Source organism: Pleurodeles waltl, chromosome 6 (assembly GCF_031143425.1).
Source record: "Pleurodeles waltl isolate 20211129_DDA chromosome 6, aPleWal1.hap1.20221129, whole genome shotgun sequence".
Taxonomy (NCBI): domain Eukaryota; kingdom Metazoa; phylum Chordata; class Amphibia; order Caudata; family Salamandridae; genus Pleurodeles; species Pleurodeles waltl.
Genome location: NC_090445.1, coordinates 1,164,091,970 through 1,164,119,428, shown reverse-complemented (window position 1 = coordinate 1,164,119,428; position 27,459 = coordinate 1,164,091,970). Strand labels below are relative to the sequence as shown.

Sequence of the window (27,459 nt, the reverse complement as noted above, 5' to 3'; positions counted from 1 at the left end):
CTTCTTTTGACCCATTTTGCCAAAGGAAAGGAAGTTGCCTAATAATTATGCACACCTGATATAGGGTGTTGATGTCATTAGACCACACCCCTTCTCATTACAGAGATGCACATCACCTAATATGCTTAATTGGTAGTAGGCTTTCGAGCCGATACAGCTTGGAGTAAGACAACATGCATAAAGAGGATGATGTGGTCAAAATACTCATTTGCCTAATAATTCTGCACTCCCTGCATACATCTGTTCGTGGCATTAGTCGCTGCAGATTCACATGTTGTGCATAGTCCGCCGTCTGGTGTTGGGTCGGAGTGTTACAAGTTGTTTTTCTTCGAAGAGATCTTAAGTGTCACGAGACCGAGGGACTCCTCCTCCTTTGTTCCATTGCGCATGGGCGTCGACTCCTTGTTAGATTGTTTTCCCCGCAGAGGGTGAGGTAGGAGTTGTGTATGTTAGTAATAGTGCCCATGCAATGGATTGAATAAGTATGTACCAAATAAGGTTTAAGTAATATATTTACAAATGTACAAATGTTGAAGATAACTTCCAAACGGCTACAGGCTCCCGGGGAGGTGGGTGGGCACATGTGAATCTGCAGCGACTAATGCCACGAACAGATGTACACTGGGTAAGTGACATTTTCAGTTCGATGGCATGTGTAGCTGCAGATACACATGTTGTGCATAGACTAGTAAGCAGTTATCTCCCCAAAAGCGGTGGCTCAGCCTGTAGGAGTGGAAGTAGTCTGAAATAAAGTTCTTAGTACGGCTTGACCTACTGTGGCTTGTTGTGCAGATAGCACGTCTACACAGTAGTGCTTAGTAAATGTGTGAGGCGTAGACCATGTGGCTGCCTTACATATCTCGGTCATTGGAATGTTTCCTAGGAAGGCCATGGTAGCGCCTTTCTTTCTGGTTGAATGTGCCCTTGGTGTAATGGGCAGCTCTCTCTTTGCTTTGAGGTAGCAGGTTTGGATGCACTTAACTATCCATCTGGCTATACCTTGTTTTGATATTGGGTTTCCTGTACGAGGTTTTTGAAATGCAATAAACAGTTGTTTTGTTTTCCTAATTTCTTTTGTTCTGTCAATGTAGTACATTAATGCTCTTCTGATGTCTAATGTATGTAGTGCCCTTTCAGCTACTGAGTCTGGCTGTGGGAAGAACACTGGTAGTTCTACCATTTGATTTAAGTGGAATGGTGAAATAACTTTTGGTAAAAATTTAGGATTTGTTCTTAGGACTACCTTATTTTTGTGTATTTTAATAAAAGGTTCTTGTAAAGTAAACGCCTGAATTTCACTTACTCTTCTTAGAGATGTGATGGCAATGAGAAATGCAACCTTCCACGTTAAGAATTGCATTTCGCAAGAGTGCATGGGTTCAAAAGGTGGGCCCATGAGTCTTGTTAAGACGATGTTGAGGTTCCATGAAGGAACAGGTGGTGTTCTTGGTGGTATAATTCTTTTTAGGCCTTCCATAAACGCCTTAATGACAGGTATCCTAAATAGTGAAGTTGAATGGGTAATCTGCAGGTATGCAGATATTGCTGCGAGGTGTATTTTTATGGAAGAGAAGGCTAGATTTGATTTCTGTAAATGTAGTAAGTATCCCACTACATCCTTTGGAGATGCATGTAATGGTTGAACTTGCTTATTATGGCAGTAGCAAACAAATCTTTTCCATTTGCTTGCGTAGCAGTGTCTAGTGGATGGTCTTCTAGCTTGTTTTATGACTTCCATACATTCTTGTGTGAGGTTTAAATGTCCGAATTCTAGGATTTCAGGAGCCAGATTGCTAGATTCAGCAATGCTGGGTTTGGATGCCTGATCTGTTGTTTGTGTTGAGTTAACAGATCTGGCCTGTTGGGTAACTTGACATGGGGTACTACTGACAGGTCTAGTAGTGTTGTGTACCAAGGTTGTCTTGCCCATGTTGGTGCTATTAGTATGAGTTTGAGTTTGTTTTGACTCAATTTGTTTACTAGATATGGAAGGAGAGGGGGAAAAGCGTACGCAAATATCCCTGACCAGTTCATCCATAGAGCATTGCCTTGAGACTGCTTGTGTGGGTACCTGGATGCGAAGTTTTGGCATTTTGCGTTCTCTTTTGTTGCAAATAGGTCTATTTGAGGTGTTCCCCAAATCTTGAAGTAAGTGTTTAGAATTTGGGGGTGAATCTCCCATTCGTGGACCTGTTGGTGATCTCGAGAGAGATTGTCTGCTAGTTGATTTTGGATCCCTGGAATAAATTGTGCTATTAGGCGAATGTGGCTGTGAATTGCCCATTGCCATATCTTTTGTGCCAGGAGGCACAGCTGTGTCAAGTGTGTTCCCCCTTGTTTGTTTAGATAATACATTGTTGTCATGTTGTCTGTTTTGACAAGAATGTATTTGTGGGTTATGATGGGTTGAAATGTTTTCAACGCTAGGAATACTGCTAACAATTCGAGGTGATTTATATGCAGCTTTGTTTGATGTACGTCCCATTGTCCTTGGATGGTGTGTTGACTGAGGTGTGCTCCCCACCCTGTCATGGAAGCATCTGTTGTTATCACGTATTGTGGCACTGGGTCTTGGAAAGGCCGCCCCTTGTTTAAATTTGTACTGTTCCACCATAGAAGCGAGATGTATGTTTGGCGGTCTATCAACACCAGATCTAGAAGGTGACCCTGTGCATGTGACCATTGTGATGCTAGGCACTGTTGTAAGGGCCTCATGTGCAGTCTTGCGTTTGGGACAATGGCTATGCATGAGGACATCATGCCTAGGAGTTTTAATACCATCTTTGCCTGTATCTTTTGTGTTGGATACATGGCTTGTATAACCTTGTGAAAATGTTGAACCCTTTGTGGACTTGGAGTGGCTATTCCCTTTGTTGTGTTGATTGTTGCTCCTAAGTATTGCTGTGTTTTGCACGGCAGAATGTGAGATTTTGTATAGTTGATGGAGAAACTGAGTTTGTAGAGGGTTTGTATGACATAATCCGTGTGGTGTGAACACTTTGTTAGGGAGTTGGTCTTGATTAGCCAATCGTCTAGGTACGGGAATACGTGTATTTGCTGCCTTCTGATGTGTGCAGCTACTACTGCCAGGCATTTTGTAAATACTCTTGGTGCGGTTGTTATACCGAACGGCAACACTTTGAATTTGTAAAGTATTCCTTTGAATACGAACCTTAGGTATTTCCTGTGCGAGGGATGTATCGGTTTGTGGAAATATGCGTCCTTCAGATTTAAGGTTGTCATGTAGTCTTGTTGCTTTAACAGTGGTAACACATCTTGTAGCGTGACCATGTGAAAGTGGTCTGATTTGATGTAGGTGTTTAGTGTTCTGAGATCTAGGATTGGTCTCAGTGTTTTGTCCTTTTTTGGTATTAGAAAGTACAGTGAGTAAACTCCTGTGTTTTTTTGTGTACATGGTACCAATTCTATTGCGTCCTTTTGCAGTAATGCTTGAACTTCTAGTTCTAGAAGGTCTATATGTTGTTTGGACATATTCTGTGTTTTTGGTAGGACATTTGGAGGGAGTTGGAGAAATTCTATGCAATAACCATGTCGGATAATTGCTAAGACCCAAGTGTCTGTTGTTATCTCCTCCCAAGATTTGTAAAACTGACTTAGTCTTCCACCCACTGGTGTTGTGTGAAGGGGTTGAGTGACTTGTGAGTCACTGTTTGGTTGGAGGGGTTTTTGGACTTTGAAATTTTCCCCGGTTTCTAGGGAATTGTCCTCCTCTGTACTGGCCCCGAAAGCCTCCCCTTTGGTACTGTCCCTGGTATGTAGACGGTGTTGATTGTGAGGTACCGGCTTGTGTGGCTTGACCCCGAAATCCCCCTCTGAAGGTTGTTTTGCGGAAGGTGCCGAAAGTGCCTCTGCCCTGCGGGGAATAGAGTGCGCCCATGGCCTTGGCTGTGTCAGTGTCCTTTTTCAATTTCTCAATTGCCGTGTCGACTTCGGGACCAAACAATTGTTGTTCATTGAACGGCATATTGAGCACCGCTTGCTGTATTTCCGGTTTAAAGCCAGATGTGCGCAACCATGCGTGCCTTCTAATGGTTACTGCGGTATTTATTGTTCTTGCAGCTGTGTCCGCTGCGTCCATAGAGGAGCGTATTTGGTTATTGGAGAGGTTTTGTCCCTCCTCAACCACTTGTTTTGCCCGTTTTTGGAATTCCTTGGGTAGATGCTCGATGAGATGCTGCATCTCGTCCCAATGGGCTCTATCATATCGCGCTAGGAGCGCCTGAGAGTTGGTGATGCGCCACTGGTTTGCAGCTTGTACTGCGACCCTTTTCCCAGCTGCGTCGAACTTGCGGCTCTCCTTATCCGGAGGTGGTGCCTCGCCTGATGTGTGCGAGTTGGCTCTCTTGCGAGCTGCCCCTACCACGACTGAATCTGGTGGCAGCTGTGAGGTGATAAAAGTAGGGTCCGTGGGCGGTGCTTTATATTTCTTCTCCACCCTTGCAGTTATCGCTCTACTCTTGACAGGGTCTTTGAAGATCTGCTGTGCGTGCCTTAGCATTCCTGGAAGCATAGGCAGGCTTTGGTAGGTGCTATGGGTGGAAGAGAGGGTGTTGAAAAGGAAGTCATCCTCGACAGGTTCTGCGTGTAACGACACGTTATGGAACTCTGCTGCCCTAGCTACCACCTGTGCATACGCTGTGCTGTCCTCAGGTGGTGAGGGCTTGATAGGGTACGACTCAGGACTATTGTCTGATACTGGGGCGTTGTACAGGTCCCAAGCGTCTTGGTCATCTTGGCTCATGGTGGTATGAGCCGGTGAATGTGACGGAGTCTGTGCCGGTGATATACGAGTCACAGGTGGAGGAGAGGGCAGCGGGGTTACCTTTTTAACCACTTTTGTTTGTGGTGTTTGTTCCTGTTGGAACTCGAGTCTCCATTTTCTCCTGATTGGGGGAAGGGTGCTGATTTTCCCTGTCCCACTTTGTATGAAGATCCGCTTTTGTGTGTGGTCCACGTCCGTGGTGTGCAACTCTTCCTCAAATCTGTGTTTGCGCATTTGAGAGGACAGTGATTGTTCCTCTGAATACGAGCTGGCAGTCTGTTCGGTTGCCGGTCGTTTTGGCACCGAAACTGTCTCTTTGCCTTTTTTCGGCTCCGAGGAGAATTTCCTCTTTTTCGGAGTCGAGCCTTCTCGGCGTCGATCATCCTCGGTGCCGCTGTCTCTGCGTCGAGCAGCTTCGGTTCCGCTGTCTCGGCGTCGATCTTTTTCGGCAGCACTGTCTCGGTCCCGAGATTGCTGCGTGCCTGTGTCTCGACCGGAGTCGGACGATCTTGGCACCAGTTCGGCCTTTTTCGGTGCCGATGGACGGTCACCTACTTTATGGGTTGAGCCATGGCCTGTTGGCAGTGGCGTCCCCAGGGCCTTGTCTGTTTTCTTGTGTGGTGCTTGCTTCGACATCTTACTCACGGTTTCTTCGACGTCGAGTTCTTCCGAGTCCGATTCATGAATGGAGAAAGCTTCCTCTTCTTCTCCATGTTCCTCGAACCCTCGTTGTCCTGTCGGCGTGGCCGCCATCTGCAATCTTCTGGCTCGCCGGTCACGGAGCGTTTTTCGGGACCGAAACGCACGACAGGCCTCACACGTCTCTTCCCTGTGCTCGGGCGACAGGCACAGGTTACAGACCAAATGTTGGTCTGTATATGGATATTTATTGTGGCATTTAGGACAGAATCGGAACGGGGTCCGTTCCATCAGTGTCGATCTTACACACGGTCGGGCCGACCAGGCCCCGACGGGGGATCGAAATTACCTCGAAGGGCTACCGGAGCTCTTCACGATTCGGTGTCGATTCTATTCTAACCCGATACCGAACGAAACAATACCGACGTAGTTTACCGAAGTTTTGACTATCTTTCCGTCCCGAAACCCGGAGCGAAAAGGAACACGTCCGAACCCGATGGCGGAAAAAAAACAATCTAACATGGAGTCGACGCCCATGCGCAATGGAACAAAGGAGGAGGAGTCCCTCGGTCTCGTGACTCGAAAAGACTTCTTCGAAGAAAAACAACTTGTAACACTCCGACCCAACACCAGACGGCGGGCTATGCACAACATGTGTATCTGCAGCTACACATGCCATCGAACATATATATATATATATATATATATAAAATAATAATGGCGTTGGAATGTTGAGGGCAGTTGTAGAGATGGTGTTGGATCTGTAGGTGTGGAGCTGCTTCCTTTCTGAGCCTGCTCATAATAAGGAGTCTTGAAATTTACCAGGATTTACATCATTACAACAAAGAGGCACAGGAGGATTTTCACGTGCATTGCCAAATTTTGGCCTCATAGGCCATTCAATCTCAAAAGTGGCCAAAAGGCAAATCAAAGAAAACGTTCCACAAAACCAATCAGAGCTAGATCAGATTACCTTATACTTGTGGCACGAAAAAGACAATATACTGCTTTTACATATTCCTCTGTGAAAGTTGGTTTAGCTTTTCATAATACGAGGTAAGGCGGAATGGAATGCAGTAAATACAGGCTCAATCTGGGTTACCAAACCATGTCACTCTATCCTGACTGTCAGTAGTTATAAAATAGTGGGATTTCCTTCACAAATAGAGTTAATGTGACTGAGAAGATTGGGCTTTATAAGCGCTTTTTAACTCCTTCAATGTCCTACTTATAACAATTTGGTTATGTTTCAGCAAACACAAAAACAGATAAAAGGCCTGAAATTCTCCGGTAATGGTATGCAACTAACACCGTAAGTCCCAACTCAGTTATGTTTACTTATTTTGGTGGTTCCTCCATCTCAATCATACACCATCAGCATAGTGGTGTACTGAGCAAGGAAGGGGACTTTAGTTATGGTGTGCATTGTTTCTTCCATAACCATACACGCCTAACAGAGTTGCACAAGACCTCTGGCAAAGCATAGCTGAATTGGCTAGTGAAGAAAAATAATTTGGGCCCCACATTTACCTTTGCCCCGCTCCAAGAGATCTGCTCAAAACCAGACATACCAACAGAAAGGTAAACCTGCTGAACGTCTGCCAAATTTTGTGCACGAACCAATAGAAAGCACAAGGCCTGATTTACAAACGTATATTTACATACAAAACCCTTTATTTTTATGAACCAGATTCATGGATGTTTCCTTCCTGATGCTAGTTTTTTTTAAAACATCTACCCATTACCAAGTCTTTCCAGAGGCCCTGTTTTTCAACCGATTGAAGAAATCTTTAACCCCTTTAGTGCCTGTGTAAGCCAATGGACGACACACGCACACTTTTCGTGTGAGTCTGTCGGCAATTGGCCGACATCGTGGAGGGCTTAAAAGGATTCACCAGAGAATTTGTTGTCTCCCTCCCTAGGAGAGACAGAACTGCTTCAGCATTTATTCCGCCCCCCTCTCTGTGACATCAGAGTACTGTGAGGCATGGTGATGTGACATCATCTCCATTGGACTGGTCAGGAGGAACAGGTACACATTTTCTTCCACCTTGGGTGGGTGGGGGGGGGTTTAAAGGCCAAAGCGGCCTCCCCAGCTTTCGGGAAAGCCTCATTTGAAAGGAGTCTCTCTCCCTTTTCAAACGAGGCCTTCCTGAAAGTGTTTTCCGGCTGTGCTGGATGGGTCAACACCACTAACCACACACCCCCCACACTGCCCACAGCCTCTGGCCATGCACGGCAGTAGTTGGCCGCAGGTTGGCATTCCCTCCCTCCCCTGGCCGGTTTCAGACCCGGAGACCACATCCTCCAGGGCCTGGTCTTCTAAAATGTATTTTTTTTTGTAGGAGGGGGGCTGCAGGGCCCTCCTCCCTAGGGAGATCTCAACCCCGGGGACCCAATCCCTCGAAACCGGCCATGTGACCTGGGTGCACCCAGGGCACCCAGTCATTGTTGGTGAAGACCCCCCAAGGTCCCAGACGGCTCCCCACCTTGTGGGAGCTGGCAATGCTGTCACAGAGGGAGCTGCTAAAGCATAACCACAATAGATTCATCAAATGTGCCCCAGGGAGTTGCCAGTCCCCAGGACTGCGGATGGAGTCAGGGGGGACGCAATTGATTTAAAAGATGTGCCCTGGGGAAGTGATGGCCCCCTTTGACTGCTGGGGGTTCCCCCCACTTCATTTATAGTTGCCCAGGGGAGGTAGTGGTCCCCAGGTAGTGGTCCCCAGGACTTCTAGAAGTCCTAGGAGGGGGGCCCCATGCCCCCCCCCCCTTTTTATAGCCTCCAAGGTCCCCGAGAATGGCCAACCCAGGGGCTTCATGAAAAAGGTGTGGAAACACCCATTTTTTTGTTAAATGTCCGAAAAATACGCAAATCCATCCATTTTTAAGCCCTGGCACCAAAGCTATGGGCATGGTGACTATCCTGGCCCCTTGACTTTTTTTTTTTGTTTTTTTTCCTGGGACTTGGCTGAAGCTGAGTCCCAAGATGGATGCCAACACATCCTTGAAGTGTTGGCAGCCAATCGAATATCAGCACAAGGCCAGTCGGATCCACAGAGTATCCGCATGACCAGATATCTATATTTTTGAAACTCTAATATCTCCAAAACTACTGAGTGGATCTACACCAAGTCACAAAAGGCACACTTTCTGGACCAAGTCCTAGCTTTCTGCCAAATTTGGTGTAATTCCATCCAGCAGTTCGGGCTGGAGTCAAGTTAAAAAATTTGAAAAATCCCATTGACTTTGAAAGCGGGGGGGGCTCCACTATTCAGAAAATTTAAGGTTTAGAGGGATAGCTGTCTGGGTCATTGTATTGTATTGTATTGTAATCGTATTTATATAGCGCTTACTACCCCTGACGAAGCGTCAAAGCGATTTTCGATGAGTAGCATGCTACTCTGGAACCCAACAAGAATTAGTGATGGATTAGTATCGGGAAATAATGAGTACAGTTTTAGTATTATTAGGAGTTAATTTGAGCTGCGGATATGAGAGTTTGTTAGTTAGATTGACTGGAGTAATGGAGGGGTGGAGGAGGAAAGAAATCCAGAAGTGTTAATTGGGAGTATATCCTTCATTTACTCAACCCAAAGGCTTGGGATGAATAAAGGGGGTGGAGGAGGGAAGAGTATGTGGAGGGGTTAGGGAGAGCATAGTAGCAGGGTGAGATAAATGCGGGAGAATTTAGAAGGGTTATGTGGGAGGTCACAGTAGTAGAGTGTGGTTTGGTGAGTTAGATGTGGAAGCAGAGGGAAGAGCTTAGGCAGAGTTATTTAGGAGATGAAAGTAGTAGAAGAGATCTGGGATGAGTCAGAGTGACAATGGAGAATAGTTTGATAGAGACATGACATATGATGATGAGTAGATAAGTGTGATAAGATGAGAGCAGGAATTCATAGATATATAGTATAACAACCCACCCAGGTGCCATGCAATGATCCACGAACATGCCAAGCACAGAAACAACATATACACATATATATATATATATATATATATATATATACATACATACACACACACACACACGAATACACTCACATATGCACATACAATACCTAATTAGAACCATGGGTAAAATATACTTAGTCAAACAGGTTTAAAGAATGTGTGTGTATTTTATTGTTATGATATAGTAGCGATACATATTTTCTAAAGAAACTATAAATAAATAGAAATATACACAATCTGAAAAAAATATTTATCAACATAGGCATATGCAGTTCATAGTTGTTTGAATATGGTGGTTATGAAGGAAAGAGCCAACTCTTAAGTAGTTTTCTGGAGAGAAGAAAGTTATCTGTGGCTCTTATAGTTGGGGGTAATGAATTCCATAGTTTGCCTGCTTGGACGGAGAAGGGTGTACCACCTATAGTCTTTTTCTTGTATGGTGGTGTTCTAAGGCGGAGTGCCAATCTTGAGCGGAGGTTTCTTTGTTGGATGTATTTGGTAATTTTGTTTCTGATAAAAAGCGGTCCAGTTCCATGTATAGCTTTGTGGGTGATACAAAGCAGCTTGAAAGTTCATCTTCTGGCAACGGGTAACCAGTGTAGTGCTCTCAAGGCAGGGGAGATGTGGGCTTGCGGCTTTACATGTAATAGTAGCCTGGCTGCGGAATTCTGGATACGTTGTAGTTTTTTCATAACAGATAGAGATGATCCATGGTAGAGGCCATTGGCATAATCCAGTTTGGATAGTACAAGCGAGATAGTAGCTTGCACCTTGTGTGGAAATCAGAGGTAGGGGAAGATGCTTCGTAAATCTTCAAGGTGATGAAGCTTGTTCGTGCTAATTTGTCCACTTGGGCATTCTTAGTTAACTTGGAATCCATGGTGATTCCTAGGTTTTTAACTTCCTTGGATAATTGAGGAGGTGGTCCGAGATAGTCAGGCCAGACGCACACAGGGTCATAATTTTTCCAGTCACCACATGTGAGTATTTCTGTTTTGGAGGTATTTAGTTTGAGATGGCTCCAGGTCATCCACTGATCAACAGCTCTGAGGCAACTGAAGATTTGTGAGTTTTCAATGTTTTTGGGGCATTCTAATTTAAGTAGTATTTGTGTGTCATCTGCATAGTTGTAGCTTGTGAGATGGAAATCATTGATCAGTTCTGGTAAAGATATCATGTAGATGTTGAAAAGCAAAGGTGAGATGATTGACCCTTGGGGGGACCCCTGCTTTTGTGAGGTAGGGTTCGGACGAGAAGGGGGGTTAGTGGATGATATTAGATCTTTTTTGAAGATAGGAAGTAATCCAGTCGAGAACAATCCCTTGTATGCCGGCTTAGTGGAGTCTTTGAGTTAGGGTGTCATGGTCAACCGTATCAAAGGTAGCTGAGACGTCCAAGAGAAGTAGTGTAGCAACTCCATTTCGGTCAACTGTATTTTTAAGATCATACCAGATTGCTATGAGTGCCGATTCAGTGCTTCTTCCTGGACAGAATCCAGTTTGGAAGTCTGAAATTGGTGCAAAAAAAATACCTGGTGTCTAGTGGCTTCTGCCCACCTTGGGGCAGATTGACCTAAGAAAAATAGGCCTATCTGTCCCCAAGGGGAGCAGAAATGGCCTCAAATAAAATTGCCCCCCAGGGAAGCGACCCTTACCTAAGGGGTTGCTCCCCACATGTAAACAATAAAAAATATATTTTTTTTAATGAGCCCTGGTATCTCTGTCCATGGAAGGGGGAGTGCGAGGCCCTCGGGGGCAGTGCTAGAGCTTCCCCCGAAGACCCTTACCAGGACGAGGTGGTTACGTCCCTGGTGCCTGAGCACCACGGGCGGGGACGAGACCACCTCATCCTGAGCACCCGAGGGGTTAAGACTCACACGTATAACTATTAACACTCAACTTCAGCCACTAAACCTTAACAAAGCGGACGCCAAGAGAACCATTGATTGTAATATGCCCAGCACTAACAACCATGGTGATAAGACTAACACCATCAGCATCTTCAACTAGGACCAGGCCTACCCACTTGCAATGCTGACTGTAAGAGCACAAGCACCACCAGACCTGATAACTGCAGGTAGACAGGCACATCAGTAGCAGCTCACTGTGACAAGACCTGTATCCCCATTTGGCTACTGGCAGTTGGCACACCAACAATGATCTTCTCAGGATTTAAGAGGGCAAAGCATTTTTACAGTCCTCATATATGTAGCAGCATTTCAAATGGCTAAATCTGGAATTACAAACATAAGAGTCACTGGCATATCGTTTTGCCATCATCAGTCAGCTATTAATGAAAACACATGCAGTAGGTCCGATCCAGCAAACAAGAGGTAATACACCACTCAGTGCAAAGTCAACTTGGTGAGACAATTCAATGATCTTCCGATATCTAAAGGTAGACAAACACTGGCAGGCAAAGCTGAATAAACCTCAAGGCCAGCACTGAGCAATCAGAGGTAAGTAAATGGCAGGGTTATTACAATTCTAGACAAGAGGAAGAAAAAATTAGGGGCAGTTGCTCCATCCTCTACATGCTCGGCCAGGTATTTAGAGCCATGGGGCATACTACAGTAGTGTCTGAACCCAAGCACAAAGAATGTGGCATGCAATTGTTTTTTTTTTTTTAAAACAGCTTTACCTTTTTATTTCAGTCCCAAAAGCTTCTGCCGCTCAGGCAAGACCCCGGTGAGGCTCTTCAAGGATTGCTTCAAGTCTAGCACTGAGTCTTCCTCAGAGTGAGCAGTGACTGAAAACTCTTGCCCGCCCCATTTTATAATGAGTGATACAGACATCCTCAAGACACACCAGCACCTGATAAGAAGCACCGGGCACTGCGTCCAGGAATGGGATCTGGATCATAAAGATCCCATGGATCCCCAATGTCCTGTTGTGAGTCGAAACAGTGAGTGGGTGACTGCACTGGTGTAGGGCTAGTAGGAGGAGAGGTAGGCAGGTGTGGAGAGTGAGGAGGAGAATGAGGAGGAGAAGATTGAGGAGGTGGTGGTTTCTTCTTCTGCTTTGGCACTTTTGCTGGAGGCTGCATAGTGTCCAATTCCTCCTCAAAGGCTAGCTTTCTCTTTGGTTTTAGAGGAGGTGCTGTTAGGATCATGCCTGTTTCTTTATGGATGTGAATCCTGGCTTGCCTTTCGTTCATAACTTCAAGTATTGGTTGAACTTGATATTCCTCCTCAAGGGTTTTGTGGCTTTCTTTCAGTCTCTTTGAAAGTCCATGCTCCTCTGTATATGCTGGCCTTTTTGGCTCCGAAGCAGGCTTTTTCGGGATCGAAAAAGATGAAGCGGTTGATACTCTTGGCTCCGAAAGTGATTTTCGGATTTTTGACTCCGAAAAATGGTGTTTGCTGGAGTCGGACACAGAGCTTTCTGTTGCCTCCGATGTTTTGGGGGGAGTGGCCTTTTTCGGTGCCAAACTGGTAGTTTGGTCACCGGTAGTCTTTTTTCAGCAGAGCCATGGCCTTTCGGCAGTGGCGTACCCAAGGCCTTATGTTTTTGATTTTGTGAGGGTACAGGGGCAGACGTACTCACATGTTCTCCCGCCGTGACCGGTCTGCCTTCCTCGGATTCCTGTTCGGAGTCGGAACCTCAAACGGAGACTACTGTTTGCATGATTTCTTCCTCCTCCACGTCAAGATGTTCGCTGCTTCTCGATGCCATCTCGAGTCCTCGTGCCCTCCTGTCTCGAAGAGTCTTTTTGGAACGGAAGGATAGACTGGCCTTACAATTTTCTACCCGGTGATCTGGGGAAAGGCAAAGATAACAGACAAGATGTTGGTCTGTATAAGGATGTTTCGCGTGGCACTGAAGACAGAACCGGAATGGAGTCCGATCCATGAGGCTTCCACGCGGTCGGCCCGACTAAGCCCGAGTTGGGAGCATGTGCCCCGAAAGGCGAATAGAGTGGACTTCTCCGATGTGTCGATGGAAGATGTGAACCAATCGATACAATACTGACAAAAAGAAAGAAAGTGTTTTCAAAGTTTTCCGAATCGAAATCTCGGAGCGAGAGGTAACACGTCCAAACCCGATGGCAGATAGAAAACAATCTAACAATGGAGTCAATGCCCATGCACAATGGAACCGAAGAGGAGGAGTCACTCGATCTCGTGACTCGAAAACACATCTTCGAAGAAAAACAACTTGTAACACTCCGAGCCCAACACTAGATGGCAGAAGTAATGCACAGATATGGTAAGGTAAGGTGACTGTTATTTACTGTTCCACACATCACTCGCATGCATACCCACCAAATGTTTTAGAACAACAAATTTACCTTCTACATAGGATAGTGTTTTAGAAGGATGGTTTTAGCCAGTAGCAGAAATGGCGTCTCAATGGATGACTGATGCTCAAACCCTAACTTGGGTTATGGAGGCCAACTCTGAGGCAGGATCAGAGACTAATACAGCAGATACTATGAAAGCATCTGAGGGAGACAACAATGGAGCAGAATCTGGAAGAGATTTTTCAGTCGGTGGAGTTCTATCCGACAACTCATCATCCAGTGATTCTGAGGGACACGATGATGACAGTCGTGAAGTCCTTTCGCAAGCACAGTCTGTGCAGCAGGGACACCAGTAGCAGATTAGACCAACCCTTAGATCAGGCATGTGAGGCGGCTAGCACAGACGAAGGGCTCTCTTTGCAGCCTCCAAATTTTGTTAAACCCCTAATTCCGCCTTTCACTGGTGACGCTGGATGTAAAGTAGAAATGATCCACCTTTTGCCAATGGATTAAGTCCACCTCTTTTTGGATGTTGACTTCCTTGAGCAAATTGTTCAGAAAACAAATTTTCATGCCAAACAATTTCGGAGGCAGCACGGAGGCATGCTAGGGTCTTGTTCTAGGGCACGCCAGGGGACGCCCACTTCGCTTGGGGAGTTGAAGATATTTTTGGGCCTTATACTCAAAAAATGGGGTAAGTACAGAAAGCAACTTTGCAGTCTTGCTGGTCTACTTGCATCATTTGGGTAACACCAATCTTCATACCGTACATTAGCAGAGATTGTTTTTTCCTACTGCAGCGCATGCTGCATTTCGATGACAGTTCTCCTGCATTGCCCCAGGAACATCCAGAGCAAGACAGGTTGTTCAAAATTCAGCCTGTTGTGGAACATTTATCTGCCAGGTTTCCAGAGATGTATATTCCTGGAAAGAATATAGAAATTGATGAATCCTTGATCCTGTACAAAGGGCAGCTGCTGTTCAAGTAGTACATTGTGAGCAAAAGAGTGCGCTATGGCATCAAGCTTTAAATGCTGTGTAAGAGCTCTACTGGCTATGTGCACAGCTTCACAGTGTACACAGGGCAGGACTCCTCTCTAAACCTGTAGGTTGCCCTGCCACACTAGGAGTCACAGAAAAGGTTGTGTGGGAGCTTGTCCAGCCACTCCTTCACAAAGGTTATAACCGTTATGTGGACAATTTCTATACTGGCATACAGATGTTCAGGGAGCTGAACAAAGCTGCCACTGTGGCCTGTGGTACAGTTCACTGTTGCTGAAAAGGATTTCCACAGAAGTTTGCTTGTAAAAGTTCCAGAAATCCCAGAGCACTGCATTGCGTTCTAACAAACTTCTTATAGTCAAGTTCTGGTACAGCCGGGGTGTGTGCACGCTCACTACAATGTACGATGAGAGCACCTCCCCTGTCACAGTTTGAGGTCAGGTGGCCTAAGTTCACAAGACCACCTGTATACTTGATTACAAGTACATGGGCAGAGAGGGCAAGAACAACCATGTTCTTCAGCCATACAAAAGGAGTCGTTAAAGTTAAACTTGGTTCAAGAAATCATTTATCCACCTGATCTAGATGGCAAGATAAAATGCGTATGTTATTTATCATCTGGAAACCACAGGAAGACTCAAGTCTTTCCTTGGCTTTCAGTTGTACGTCAATGAAAGTCTTACTGTTACAGAAGAAGAAGCCTCCACTTCATATGTTCTGAAGGATGTGGCAAGGCTGTAGGAGTGACACTTTGCAGGTGACAGGTGGTAAAATGTAGTCAAGCTGATTCCGTCCTGTGGCGTATGAATGTGATGGGCCCTTGCATGGTGGCGATATATTGATGTGAGTGCACTGATTAATTGGATTGGGTCTGTGGCCAGCAGTATGAAAGTCTTTTGTAGGGTGCGTGAATGGCATGTGAATGGACTAAAGTGGTTGGTGCCTTGATGGCTCACCTCCAGAAGTTTTGGCTTCAATATTCAAGTACTTTGATAAGTATTTGTGCTGTGAAGTCATAATTTCTTGAGGTGCTAAAATCAACCAGTGTAAGTGGTGGATTAACTTTAAAAAATGAGTACCAGATTTATATTTGTGGAGGTAAGATGGCTGTTACCAAGGACTCCTTTTTTTCTCATTATGGGTATCTGTGGATTTTGGGCCCTAGCTCAGCCGGAAACTAGGCAAACCTGCACATTTTAAAAATCTAGACAACCAGGAGAGTCCAGGGGTGCATGACCTGTGGGGCTCTCAGCTGATATTACCCAGAAACCCTGCAAACGTAAAAATTTGGTAAGAAAAATACACCTTCATCACATTTCTGTGACAGAAAGACATGAAAACTGCATGTAGTCACAGTGTTCCTACCACCCTGAGTTCTCACACGTTTCCTGATAAGAACAGTATCCCACTTGTGTGGATGGCCCAAGAAATATACAAGAGGCCCTAAATCTCTATGTTGGGAGATAAATAATAGGGGTAGGTGCGGTAATTGGAGCTGTGCTGTGGTGCCCCCTCTGCAAACCTGCGAACCACACACATTTTTTTAATACTGGACAACCAGGGAGTCTGCGGTGGTGTGCCTTGCGTGGATCCCATAAGAGTTTCCTACCCACAATGCTCTACAAACCTCAAACTCTGGCTGAACTCACACATTTACCTTTCCTTTCTCTGATGGAAACTCCGCAGGAATACACAAAATTCCTACCACTCTGTACTACCCCACTTCTGCTGATAAAAATACTGCCCCCACTTGTGTGGCTGGGGCAAATGCCCGCTACAAGAATGGTTCAAACCAACGTCAACAGGAGCCCTTGCCAGAGGACTCCCAATGACCTTGGTTTGATCCACTTCTGTCACTGGCACTAGTCCTCCCCACACAAGTGAGGTACCATTTTTATCGAGAGACTTAGGGAGCGGCTGGTTGGAAGGACGTTTGTGGCTCCCCGCAGATTCCAGAAACTTCCAGAGAAATGTGAGGAAAATGTGTTTTTATTCAAAGTTTAAGGTTTGCAAGGGATTCTGGGTAACAAAAAATGTGGTGAGACCCACGTAAGTTAGCCCACCCTGGATACTCCTAGGTGTCTTGTTTTGATAAAATGTACAGGTTGGCTAGATTTCCCAAATGAGCTGAAGTCCAAAATCTAGAGCTACCCATATTTTAATGTTTTTGACGAAAAAGTGCAAAGCGTCCATGTAGTAGTTTGGGCCGTTTGCCATCACCCCCACTACACCTACGCACACAAGTGAGATACTATTTTTTTTTTTATTGGAAGACTAGTTTGAGCACAGAATGCTTTTATGCCATTTTGAAAAATACCCTCTAAATCAGCAACACCAGTACAGGTATTCTCAATTTCAGAGATGTACAAATAACCACTGCTCCTGAACTCCGTACCTTGTGCCCATTTCAGAAATACGCATGTTTCCTTGATACCCATTTTTCACTCTCCCTATTTTGCTATATGAATTGGTCTATTCTCTGTACTGAATAAGCCATTGCATGGTGCAGCTCAGTTGTTGGCTTTGGGTACCTTTGGTTCTTGGAGACCCTACAAACCCTTTATATCTCAGCAACCAGAAGAGACTAGCAGAAGTAATGGTATATATTGCTTTTGTTAATCGGTCAACGTGACAAAAAGTTACAGATGAAAAGGTCACACATTCCTGCTTGTTCCTACTGATTTTCAATATGTCTTTATTTCAACAGTTATTTTACTTGGGAAAACCTTGAGGGATCTACAAATATGATTCCCTTGCTGATTTCGTCTACTTTTTCGAAATCTATAGCTTTTCTTGGTCACCGATGGGTATCACACTGTTTTCTCCACAAAGTGGAAGTAGGTTGATAACACAAAAAAGGGAAAATAGGCTACCTCTTCAAAAAATTCAACAACCGTGGTACAAAACTGGGTTTTTTAATTCACTTTTGTATTCTCCTGAAAGCTGGGAAGATTATGACTTTAATACTGTAAACCGTTTGTGGATGCCATTTTTAGGGAAAACCCAGACACTTCTCTGGATCACTTTTCCCTATTTTGTTTTTCAAAAAAACTCAAAATGTTCCTATATTTTGCCTCCAAGAATCCCCAGGAAGTTGGTAAAAAGGACATTCGTTTGAGGAGGATGTCTTCTCTGGAAAAAGCTATGGAGCCCTAGCATGAACTACCCCAAATAGTCATAAAGGGCCCAGCAGCTAAGGGCTTAATAGCAGCATAATCAAAAGACTCAACACAGACAAGTGTTCGAAGCTGTTTAAAAATTTTATTTAAAAAAAAAAAACACACACTTTTGTTTAAATGTGAAAATGATTGTTTTCTTTTTTAACTAAGTGTATTTAACTTTAAATACAATGAATAAATAATTACACCTAATATTTTTATCACTATGTATCTAAGCAATGCCTTTCAGGCTTAGAGCGCTGCACAAATCATGCAAAAAAAGAGAAGAAAACCCTGAGTAGTTCTGAGGTTTTCAGGTGGAGAGCAGCTCCTATGCATGGAACAATCTACAACACAAGACACTTCTAATCTGCTCCTCTTAAATGTCTATTTTTCTAGCACAGTTTATAAGCATAGGAGAAGGTCAGTGCCATCCTCGCTGCATTCCAAGCTTAAAATGGCATGGTTTTGACTTATACCAGCTGCTTCTTTGTATCCGGAGAAAAATATATCTCTCTGATAACCTCTAATCAGAGGAAAACATGTCAGGCACTGCTTTTATTCATTCCAGGTTGGCTTGGATTGCATTTTACCAGTGTAAAGCTTTAATACTGTGTCTTGAGTGGTAAATTAGTTTTGTCATTTTTCAGCCTGGCAAAAATGCTAATGGTTTTGTCACTTTCTAGTGTGCCGTGGATGACACTGTGCTAATCCTATGCATAAAAAGTACTTCTCGAACAAAAAAAAGACATTTGTGGGGAGCAGATCTGGAGTGTTGGTGGCGTTGTAGAGTGTTCCATACAAAGGAGCTGCTCTCCACCTAAAACCTGGAAATAGCCAGGGTTCCCAGCTATTTTTTGCATATCTGTTGGCATCTGCCAAATTTTATGCATTTTTGTCAGCCAGTGCTTAAATCATAAGCAAAACTGAGTTTTAAATTATTAGGGTACAGAAAAGTGGAAACACGTTCAAATTCACCTGGCACTTTGTATCAAATTTTAACATATTAAAAAAAAAAAAAAAAAAAACTTAATGGATTCATACCAAGCAAACAAAATCATGATTTCAGGTTACAAGTTTAGCATGAATACATTTGACATATGTTTCTGTAGCTATAAGCAACATTTCCTATGTGAGCTAAAATGGGAATACACATCTTTTCTGACCCTCGTTCAAAACTAAAAACCTTTTCCCCACCGCAGATCCCCACAAAATCTGGTATGCCAGATATTCGCTGCATGCCATGAGTACCAAATTCTGAGGAGATCCAGCCGTCCATGGGGTCGAAGGTCACAGACAAAATGACCAGAAAAATACTTTTTTCTCTTTTTAAAGAGTACAACTGAATCATAACTACACAGTTGCGACTCCTACTGTATGATACAGTCACTGGAATAAAAAATAAAAATAAAAATAGAAAAAAGTTTTTTTTTAAAGTTGTTGTGGTTTAGATACAGAAATTAAACATTTACATTGAACTGCCAAGTTATGTTCTTGGTGGAAATATGCTATCAGCAAATAGGTGTACTGAGCACGGCAGCAACAGTCCATTTTGGTATTTGTAATATACTGCTTGCCTGGTGAATTTCAAGGTGATTTACTTTTTGTTCACTTATGCACAACTAACCTTTAACAGTGTTTTCCAGTGCATTTATTTCTAATTTATACTGTATTACATTGGACGTATTCCTTTTGAGGCGTTCAACGCCCCAGGCACTGTTCACAACTCTATTTGGTAGCCAACTCTTGAGGCACATGGCTTTTGGCCGTGCACAATGGAAGTTGGCCAAAAAACCATTGTCTTCAATTGTTTTGTTTTTTTTAATTTAAAACTGTGATTTTCATTAAAATTGGGAATATTTAATTGAACTTTTGCCAGAGAAAGCAAGTTTATGAATACGAACTATAGCAAATTTGATATTATTCACCATCATGTTCCAAACCCTGAGTGCCCACTAGCATTCTGTGGGGTCGGGCACTGCTTATAGTGCCCTATCTCTGCTCTGGACTAACACCCCCAACTGTGCTAAAAATTAGGATCTCAATTTTCAGGACAGATGGAAACCATTTTGGTTTCTATCAGCCAATCGCAATTTTCCCAGAAAATCATATGTAATTGACGGAAATTACAATTTTAGAAACTGAGACAAGTTATACAGAAGTGTTAGTCCTTCAAGCCCATCTAGTGCTTTACGCCAAATGCCAATATCTAAAAAGAACTACTCAATTAATTTACTTCAGAACACGAAAAGCATGTTTTCTGAGCAAAGTACTACTTTAATGCTCAGTTTGGCAGAAATCGTCAAGGAGTTTTTGCTGTGACTGTAAACAAAATTGCCAAACTTTTTTTTTTTTTAAGTTTAAATGTCATCTTAATTTTTCTTTCACTGCACGGAAATTGGCATCTTGGACCTTGCAGGCACATCAAAATTTGTCAAGTTATAGGCACATAAAAAAATGACTTTTCAATAGAAAGTGACGCTGAACCATAACTACACACTGGCGTAATACATAATAAAAAAATATGTATTCAGTGCTGCCCTATGAAACCCTCATATACCAAAGACACATATGTCAAGGGAATTTCCCCTCCAACATTTACTTACTCCTGTGCTAGACTTTTTCTCCAATGTTTGCATAGTCCTCGCCAATCAAGAGTTTTGTAGTACCTTATTTTGGATAAGCAGCAAACAGGTCAATCCTCATTTTCGTACACTTATATTTAACAGAAAAAAATCAATTCAACATGTTCAATGTAATTCAGATTAAAAGAGCGTTTCACTTTAAAAGTTAAAACAAAAATACCTTGCTTCCAATATCGCAGACATCAATTGGATCGTTATCTCCACCAAAGCCAGTGTTCTCATCTATGTGCTTGGGGTTCTCCCATGTCTACGAAAGGATAATTAATAACACTGAGTATTGCAAGACAAAAGTGAAAAACTGGCTCACTACAGCATGGAGACAGTTCGAAAAGTGTAGTTCTCGATACCCAGAAAACACTTCAAATATACTATTGAAGTGCAAATGCTTATCCATAAACTTCTTAAACTCCACATAACTACACTAGTAATACAATAACACTTGACGTTTGGCCCAACTGGTCCAATTTAAGAGGCACTAGGTTAACCTACCAGATTATTTTCAGTGTGTTTTTATAACTAGTAGATTTTAAGCACAATATACTTATTTAGCAAACACAATGTTCGTGGAAGGTGTGACGACTCCACGCTCCTCCCTTCTTGATATATTGGTTAAACTTTCACATTTCAAATGTCAACGTTTCGGGTAATCGTTAGATTAATTTTAATTAGTTGGCAAGTAATTTATAACACTCTTAAGTACGATCAGAAGTTCACAAGATTTCAACCGAAGAACACCACTGAAGTCTTGAAAGTAGGTCGAAAGATTACAAACGGGGGGGTTACAGAAGGGATAAGGGTGAATGGAACGTCTTCAGATACTTAATATAGTTTTATCCCAGGATCTCAGCTATCCTGATGGTCCAGGGATTTACTGGTTACAGATGCAGCATAGGACTAGTGGGGGCGTGTCAGGTGATTCCAACTTAATGGCTTCGGACCGTTTAGATGCTAAGAGAATCTATGACCAGCATGCTTTTTGGTGCAGCCAGTCGGTGATTATTTTGGTCTCAGGCAGGATCAGCTGAGGTTCTGATGGAAGACAAAGTGAGGGATGGGTTTAACTGGAGAAAATAATTTCCTAATTCTACAGACCCTCCACTTACACAAGCAAGAATTGTCAACTCCGGGGTGACGATGTGCAAGGAATAAAGCTCTATTATTCTTGGACATCACAGATTCGAGGGTGGATTTGGGCCCTCTTGCTGTGAATGCATTAGTTTGTTCGAGATGCAGAATGTTAACTGGCAATATCTGAAGCATCCCTTTGTGATGGGCAGTGCTCAAATTCTATTCGATAAAGGAAAGAAAAATGTCCTTAAACAGAAAATAGCACTAGAAAAGTTGGGTCATCCTGTTTCACAGACGGCCTCCTCCAATTTCCCTGCAATGCCCCATGGTACCAGGCTACACCAGAGATGGGGATCCTCCATTTCCAGTGTATCCGCAACTGGTTTGCCGGGCTCTTCGGCAGATCACTTCCAGATACACTGGAGCCTACACTGCTTTACTGTGCAGTCTACACAGCACTGAACGGAAGTGCTGTCAAGTACCACATGTTATGCATGAGTGAAAAGGGTAAAGTCACTAGAGGTGGCTCTCTAGAGCTTCATTAAAGCAAATGCTGAGCTTGAAAGTTGTGTATGACACTCTCGTACAGCAGTTCCCCTCTCTAATGTATTGACAAATTCTTCAGAGAATGAGCCCACCACTTTATTTTCCTCAGGTAGCTTTAGCCTAGACTGGAATTCCTAAAACATATAGTAGCCACTGTCCCAATCATGTTCATTCACACTACCCTACCTCCTACCACCGGCTGTAGAATCCACAATGTGGATGAGGTTGGGGGGACGCATTAAAGTTTGGGCTCTTGGAAGGTCGGTGATCAGGTGTGGCAACTTCAAGCAATCTGACAGGACAGCCTTTCCAAGCCTCGTGGATCAGAGCACTCAAACCCTGGGAGGATATCCATGGGTGAATACCTCATTATGGGTGACATGTACGATCACAGGTGGCACTGCTGTGAGGGGACAGTTTTCATGGACTGTTGATGGCTTCCCCACTGGCAAACATGTATTGCTCCCAGACAGTTGACAAAGGGATTATGAGTTGGCAGGTTCTGACATTCCATTGACAAGATGGCCTGTGGGCTGTGCTCCAAGACAAGTTATATTTCAAAGGAGGCATCTCCGGTCACTGGCAAATACAATTAATACCTAGGCCTGTCTGATCTCTTGTCCAGCTGGCCAATCTGGCTCCAGTAACAGTAACAGGCCTGTTAGAGGTTTACATATAACACTTGGGGCATTCTTCGAAGGGGTGAAGTCAGTATACCAAAACAGCTCTTGTATATCCACTGTCTAGCTGCTGAAAGGCCAGTTTTTGTTCTACACGGCTGAGGTCTCTAAGCTTCTGTGGGATACAAGAACTGCCTCAAACTGTTTTTTGATGTTAAATGTGGAAGGACACTAGGAATTCAGGGAGAACACTTAGATTACCATAGTACGCCCCCCACTAAATGTTTAGTGTGCCCGAAACCTTTTCTAATCATGAAAATGCCCAAAGTGGGTATGGTTAACTCTGGGAGCTTTTATCCTTTTGATTAGGACATCTCCGGGGGTTACTCCCACTCACTGGCTCCTATCGGGCATAAATGTGGCACCTACAGAAACCCAATTCAGAACACTTGACCTGTGAAAAAATCGTACAGGACTGAATCTGCAGTTTGTGACTGAAGTAGACCTTGAAAACTTCTGGGGACAATAGAAAGAGCAGGTCCAAAGAAGTAGACCCCAAGGGTCAAAAAGCTGACCTACTGTTAAAGCTGCAGGGACATAACAAGATGCAAGAGGCCTTTTCCTGCAATTGCCCAGCTAATCAGTGGCATCTGGACCTAGACTGCTCCTCCTGGGCCCTCTACCTGTCACCATGCAAGTCTCTAAGAGCCTCCCCTGAGGTCTTTTTGGGAAGGGGGGGGGCATAAGAAGTGTACTCTTGTGGTGGATTGGGTATTAAGAGGCCTAACGTCAGAAGGTAAAATCTTTGACCAGGACAAACCTGGTTAGTGTAGCTTATTGCAATCGTTGTCATATTTCGTCTACACCCTCTCAGCACTATGTTTACTATTTTTACTTGGAACTTTAAAAAATAATAACTCGTTATACTTATTGGATTTTTGTCATTTTGTTTATTCAATTATACTCTATTTTTTTTATTCGTTTTCGGATTTGTATTGTTTTGTTGTTTGCCTTTATTACTGTTTTAGTAACCCACAACACTTTACGTGTTGCCTCTAGGTTAAGCCTGACTGCTTCGTGCCAAGCTGCCAGAGAGTTAAGCACAGGTTTATTTAGTGACATTTGTGGCAGTATAGTGACCTGGAGGTATGGGAGCCCTAACCCCTGGATCCAATCGGAGCCCTAGCCTCCTTGACAGAAGACTTGTGGACAATGAGAACCCTACAACCTACTAGTCAGGTGACCTTACCTTTAAGTCTGGTTCAAGTGACTGTGGGTGCAGGCGCTACCTACTAATATGGGTCGGAGGTGGTGGTGTGAGGTGTATCTGTAGGCTGCCATGTTTCCTTGGTAGAAAACAGGGTTCCAGGCAATTTTAGCTCAGTCTTCACTTCAGATGAATGAAAAAAGAAACTCGACATCCAATCCTGCACTTAATCCTGCTTCTAAACCCAAAACAACTGCTCTATGAGAAAAAACAGGTTCAGCACTAGCCATTAATAATGCAATCAATTAAAAGTAGAAACGAATTAGTTTGGACAATTTTACTGATTGTCACATTTATGTAGCAATTTATGCCCTTAACAATCTTTACAAATCTTTTCATCATGAAGCAACTGCCATTGATGAATGATGGTGTCATGTTTGCACAGCTGTGGACCGGAGAGAGGTTCTTAGTTTGCTTCCACAACCAATGCTCTGCTCCGCTGCTGTGGCTGTGCTGCGAGCATAGACTGTGGTTCGGTTTGTCTTTGCACACAGAGATCCCATGTAGTCTCAGGGAGACAGCTGCTCCCTAGAGGACAAGTATAGCAAGAGAAGCTCTCTTTTGTTCCCTGCAGTGCATTCTGCCATGAGAAAGTTAACAATAGTAAGGTAGGCAAAGTTGTCAAAGGCAGCAATTATGTTCATGCCTCAGTTCTTGTGCACTTTTAGGGAGCAGAAACAATTTGGGGAATGCATTCCTTTATAGCAAGACCCACTTGGAACTATGCATACCCAATCAATGCAAGCTGTATCCTGTCATATTTTTCACCAATGAATTCGGTCCCTGCACAGTTTTACCGAGGAACCAAGAGATCTTTAAAAGATGACTTGGAATTTATTCCCGGTGCAGCATTTTATTTTGATCATAGTCACTTCTACTTAGAAGTTGAAAAGCAACCCTAAACTAACATTCAGTGAACTGCAACTCCGCTAAATGCTCTTCCATTTGATAGTGGCTCTGGATATCATAAGATGGTGTTCCGTTCTTCAGTTATCCTGCCATCTTGCTATAGGTTGGTGGCAGACTTTTCAGAAATCTTTACGCCTAGTTCAAACATTTGTTCATTGTTTACAGGCTTCTTCCCAGAATCAAAAGTATTACTGTTTTCTCCGGTCACAAATAATCCTTTTGAGCAACTTCTAGGACTTGAGGGTGGCAATCAAATAGCAGGCTATATCTTCAGGAAAAGCATAGTCATCAAACCTACATGGCTGGTGCTTAATGTGGAGGGAAGCGGGAAGTTGAGGGGTTTCAGGATGGGGCGGTGTTTACTGCAATCCAAGAAGAGGGCACAGTCAGTGAAATGAACCTCATGAATAGTATCAGACCAATTAATTAAGAGACAGTTAATTGAGGTGGGACTGACAAGGCCAGGACAGAGGTTGACTAGTGCCTGGTTGTCAGAGAGGGAAACTCTTCAAGTGAAGACACTGCTGCGATGTGGGTGTGTTCTTCTATAGGACAGTAATAGACGAGGAAGATTTTGGTGGCAATGGACGGTTATTCTGTAACATTATTCCACATTACTCTAGTTGAGCTATTCATAAGCCAAGATCAATGTCTGAACTCAGAGAACTTTTGGTGAGGTCTCCTGACCAGTCACTTGGAATGAGAAAGGACTACTGCCTCACCCACTGTTCTTGCGGTCAGAAGGATAAGATTTTTGCAACATTTGTCATTATTCTGAGGTTATTTCCATCAAAAGATGGGTGAATCATATGGATGCCAATTTATGAAGATCGAGAAAATAACATGGATGTGTTGCAGGATTTCCTGTGAAAACATCACAAATTGACGTTTTGGGAGAGAATGAAAACATGATTTGAGGTACTGATTAAGGAGCATCCTACATATGCATGCACCTCATTAACAAAAACTTATGATTTTGTAACAATACAGCTTGCCTGGACTGTCTGAAAGTGAAAAATAATTGGGAAATTTCACTCAAAATGAGAAACATTTGGATCTTTGAATGCACACAGTCCTTGGCTTGACTCAGTTAAACTTTATTTTTGAGGCGGAAGGATGTGGGTGCAATGATGCCCTCCACGAGGGTGAGGCTAGCCTTACAGGAACAGGTAACTGTGGTGTTACTGTGCAATATGGTTATGAAACAATGGAAATGTAGTTTCTGCTGAATTGTAGACAAGTTTAAGTCTGCCAATTATGCAGTCTAATAATGCTGATTATGGACTTAATCAGACAATAAGTATACCTACGTCACCAGTATTAACCATGCTTCTCACTGAAACAGCCCAACTGTAACACAATGACAGATTGTTAATTAAAGCATTCGCACCACACCTTAGATTACTGACAACACAACCGAACTGATTGCCATGGCGTTTGTTTTAATGACCAAGAAGGGCATATTGCAAAAACTTGCGTTAGTGGTCCGTTCATTCCACAAAAAGGAATACCCACTTTTTACAATTACTCAGCTTTCCAGTTAAAAAAAAAAAAACATGCCTGCGCTTGTTACACAAGCATACAATTTACCTGAGGGATGGCGCCATAATTCCAAATGTAGCCTTTGTGCGGAAACACGTTGGCCACATAACGCAGCTTCCCTTTCTTGACATCCTGTTTAATGGGGTTCAGTGGATCCTTGGTGGCAATCTGTATAGAACGAGAGCAGACGCTCAGCAGTCAAAGCAGTAGTTGATTCTTATATTTACAGAATTGCGATGTGGGGCAAGGAACAAGAAGGGATGCCGAATGAGAGGTGTCTCCAATCACAAATAGGGATAAAGGGGATAGAACATTTAAATCGTAAACTTTAAACATTGAACCGCTTCATATCTCAGCATGCAATTACATTCAGGTTAAGAGAGTACTTGCTGAGTGGTAAGAACACGTGAGGCAATTGCATTTCGAGGATGATGGGGTGTGCACAGGACACTGTGTAAAGCGCTGTACATTATGCTGCTTGTAGCAATGACAGTGTGAGGTTACAATAATAAATGGGTATTTAATAGGAATTCAAGTAAATGTTCTTGTCTAAATCAAACAGAGCATTCACACAAAGGGCTCCATTTGAAAATGGTCGAAGGCTACCTACACAGGCTGCAACTGAAGAGGGAATGGAGCTTAGGAGGTCTAAGGGCCCTTACTGTTTGTATCTCCTCCCAGCGGAAACTCAATCGGAGAAGATATTCATGAGTGTTGTGTGAATGCAGGTTTGTAATAGCTCATCCGAAACTATTTTCTGGGCAAAAATATGATACAGATTATAGATATTTATTTACCTTCCTATTCTATGCCTGAATTAATAACAATAAATCGAGATAATTGGATAGCACAATTTACAATTGCAACGTGCGATTCTTTCCCCTTACGTTTGCAAGGTTCTGCAACGTTTGTGCTGGAGCCAGTCAATGTAAATGTACAACAAAAACAGGATTCGAGTAGTGGGAACAGTAAGGGTGAAATGCAAATAGCCACGCACATCCTAGAACTATGACACAGACTGGCAAGTGGGAGCTAAAGAGACGGTCTGCCTTTCTAGTCGTAACGGATAATCGCCAACGCA

The 27,459-nt window shown here is 43.5% G+C and overlaps 1 protein-coding gene across 2 annotated transcripts in view; it reads right to left on the bottom strand.

The window, feature by feature from the left end:
* Positions 1–27,459, bottom strand: part of PPA1 (inorganic pyrophosphatase 1) — a 327,202-nt gene that overhangs the window by 193,598 nt on the left and 106,145 nt on the right. For both annotated transcript variants that reach the window (XR_011204987.1, XM_069240377.1), the window contains exons 4-5: positions 26,427–26,546; positions 20,587–20,673 (exon numbers count right to left, since the gene is read on the bottom strand). Coding sequence is in view for 1 of the 2 variants with exons in the window: in XM_069240377.1 (XP_069096478.1) it covers positions 20,587–20,673; positions 26,427–26,546 (207 nt within the window). In the remaining variant the exon portion in view is untranslated. The remainder of the gene's footprint in view (positions 1–20,586; positions 20,674–26,426; positions 26,547–27,459) is intronic.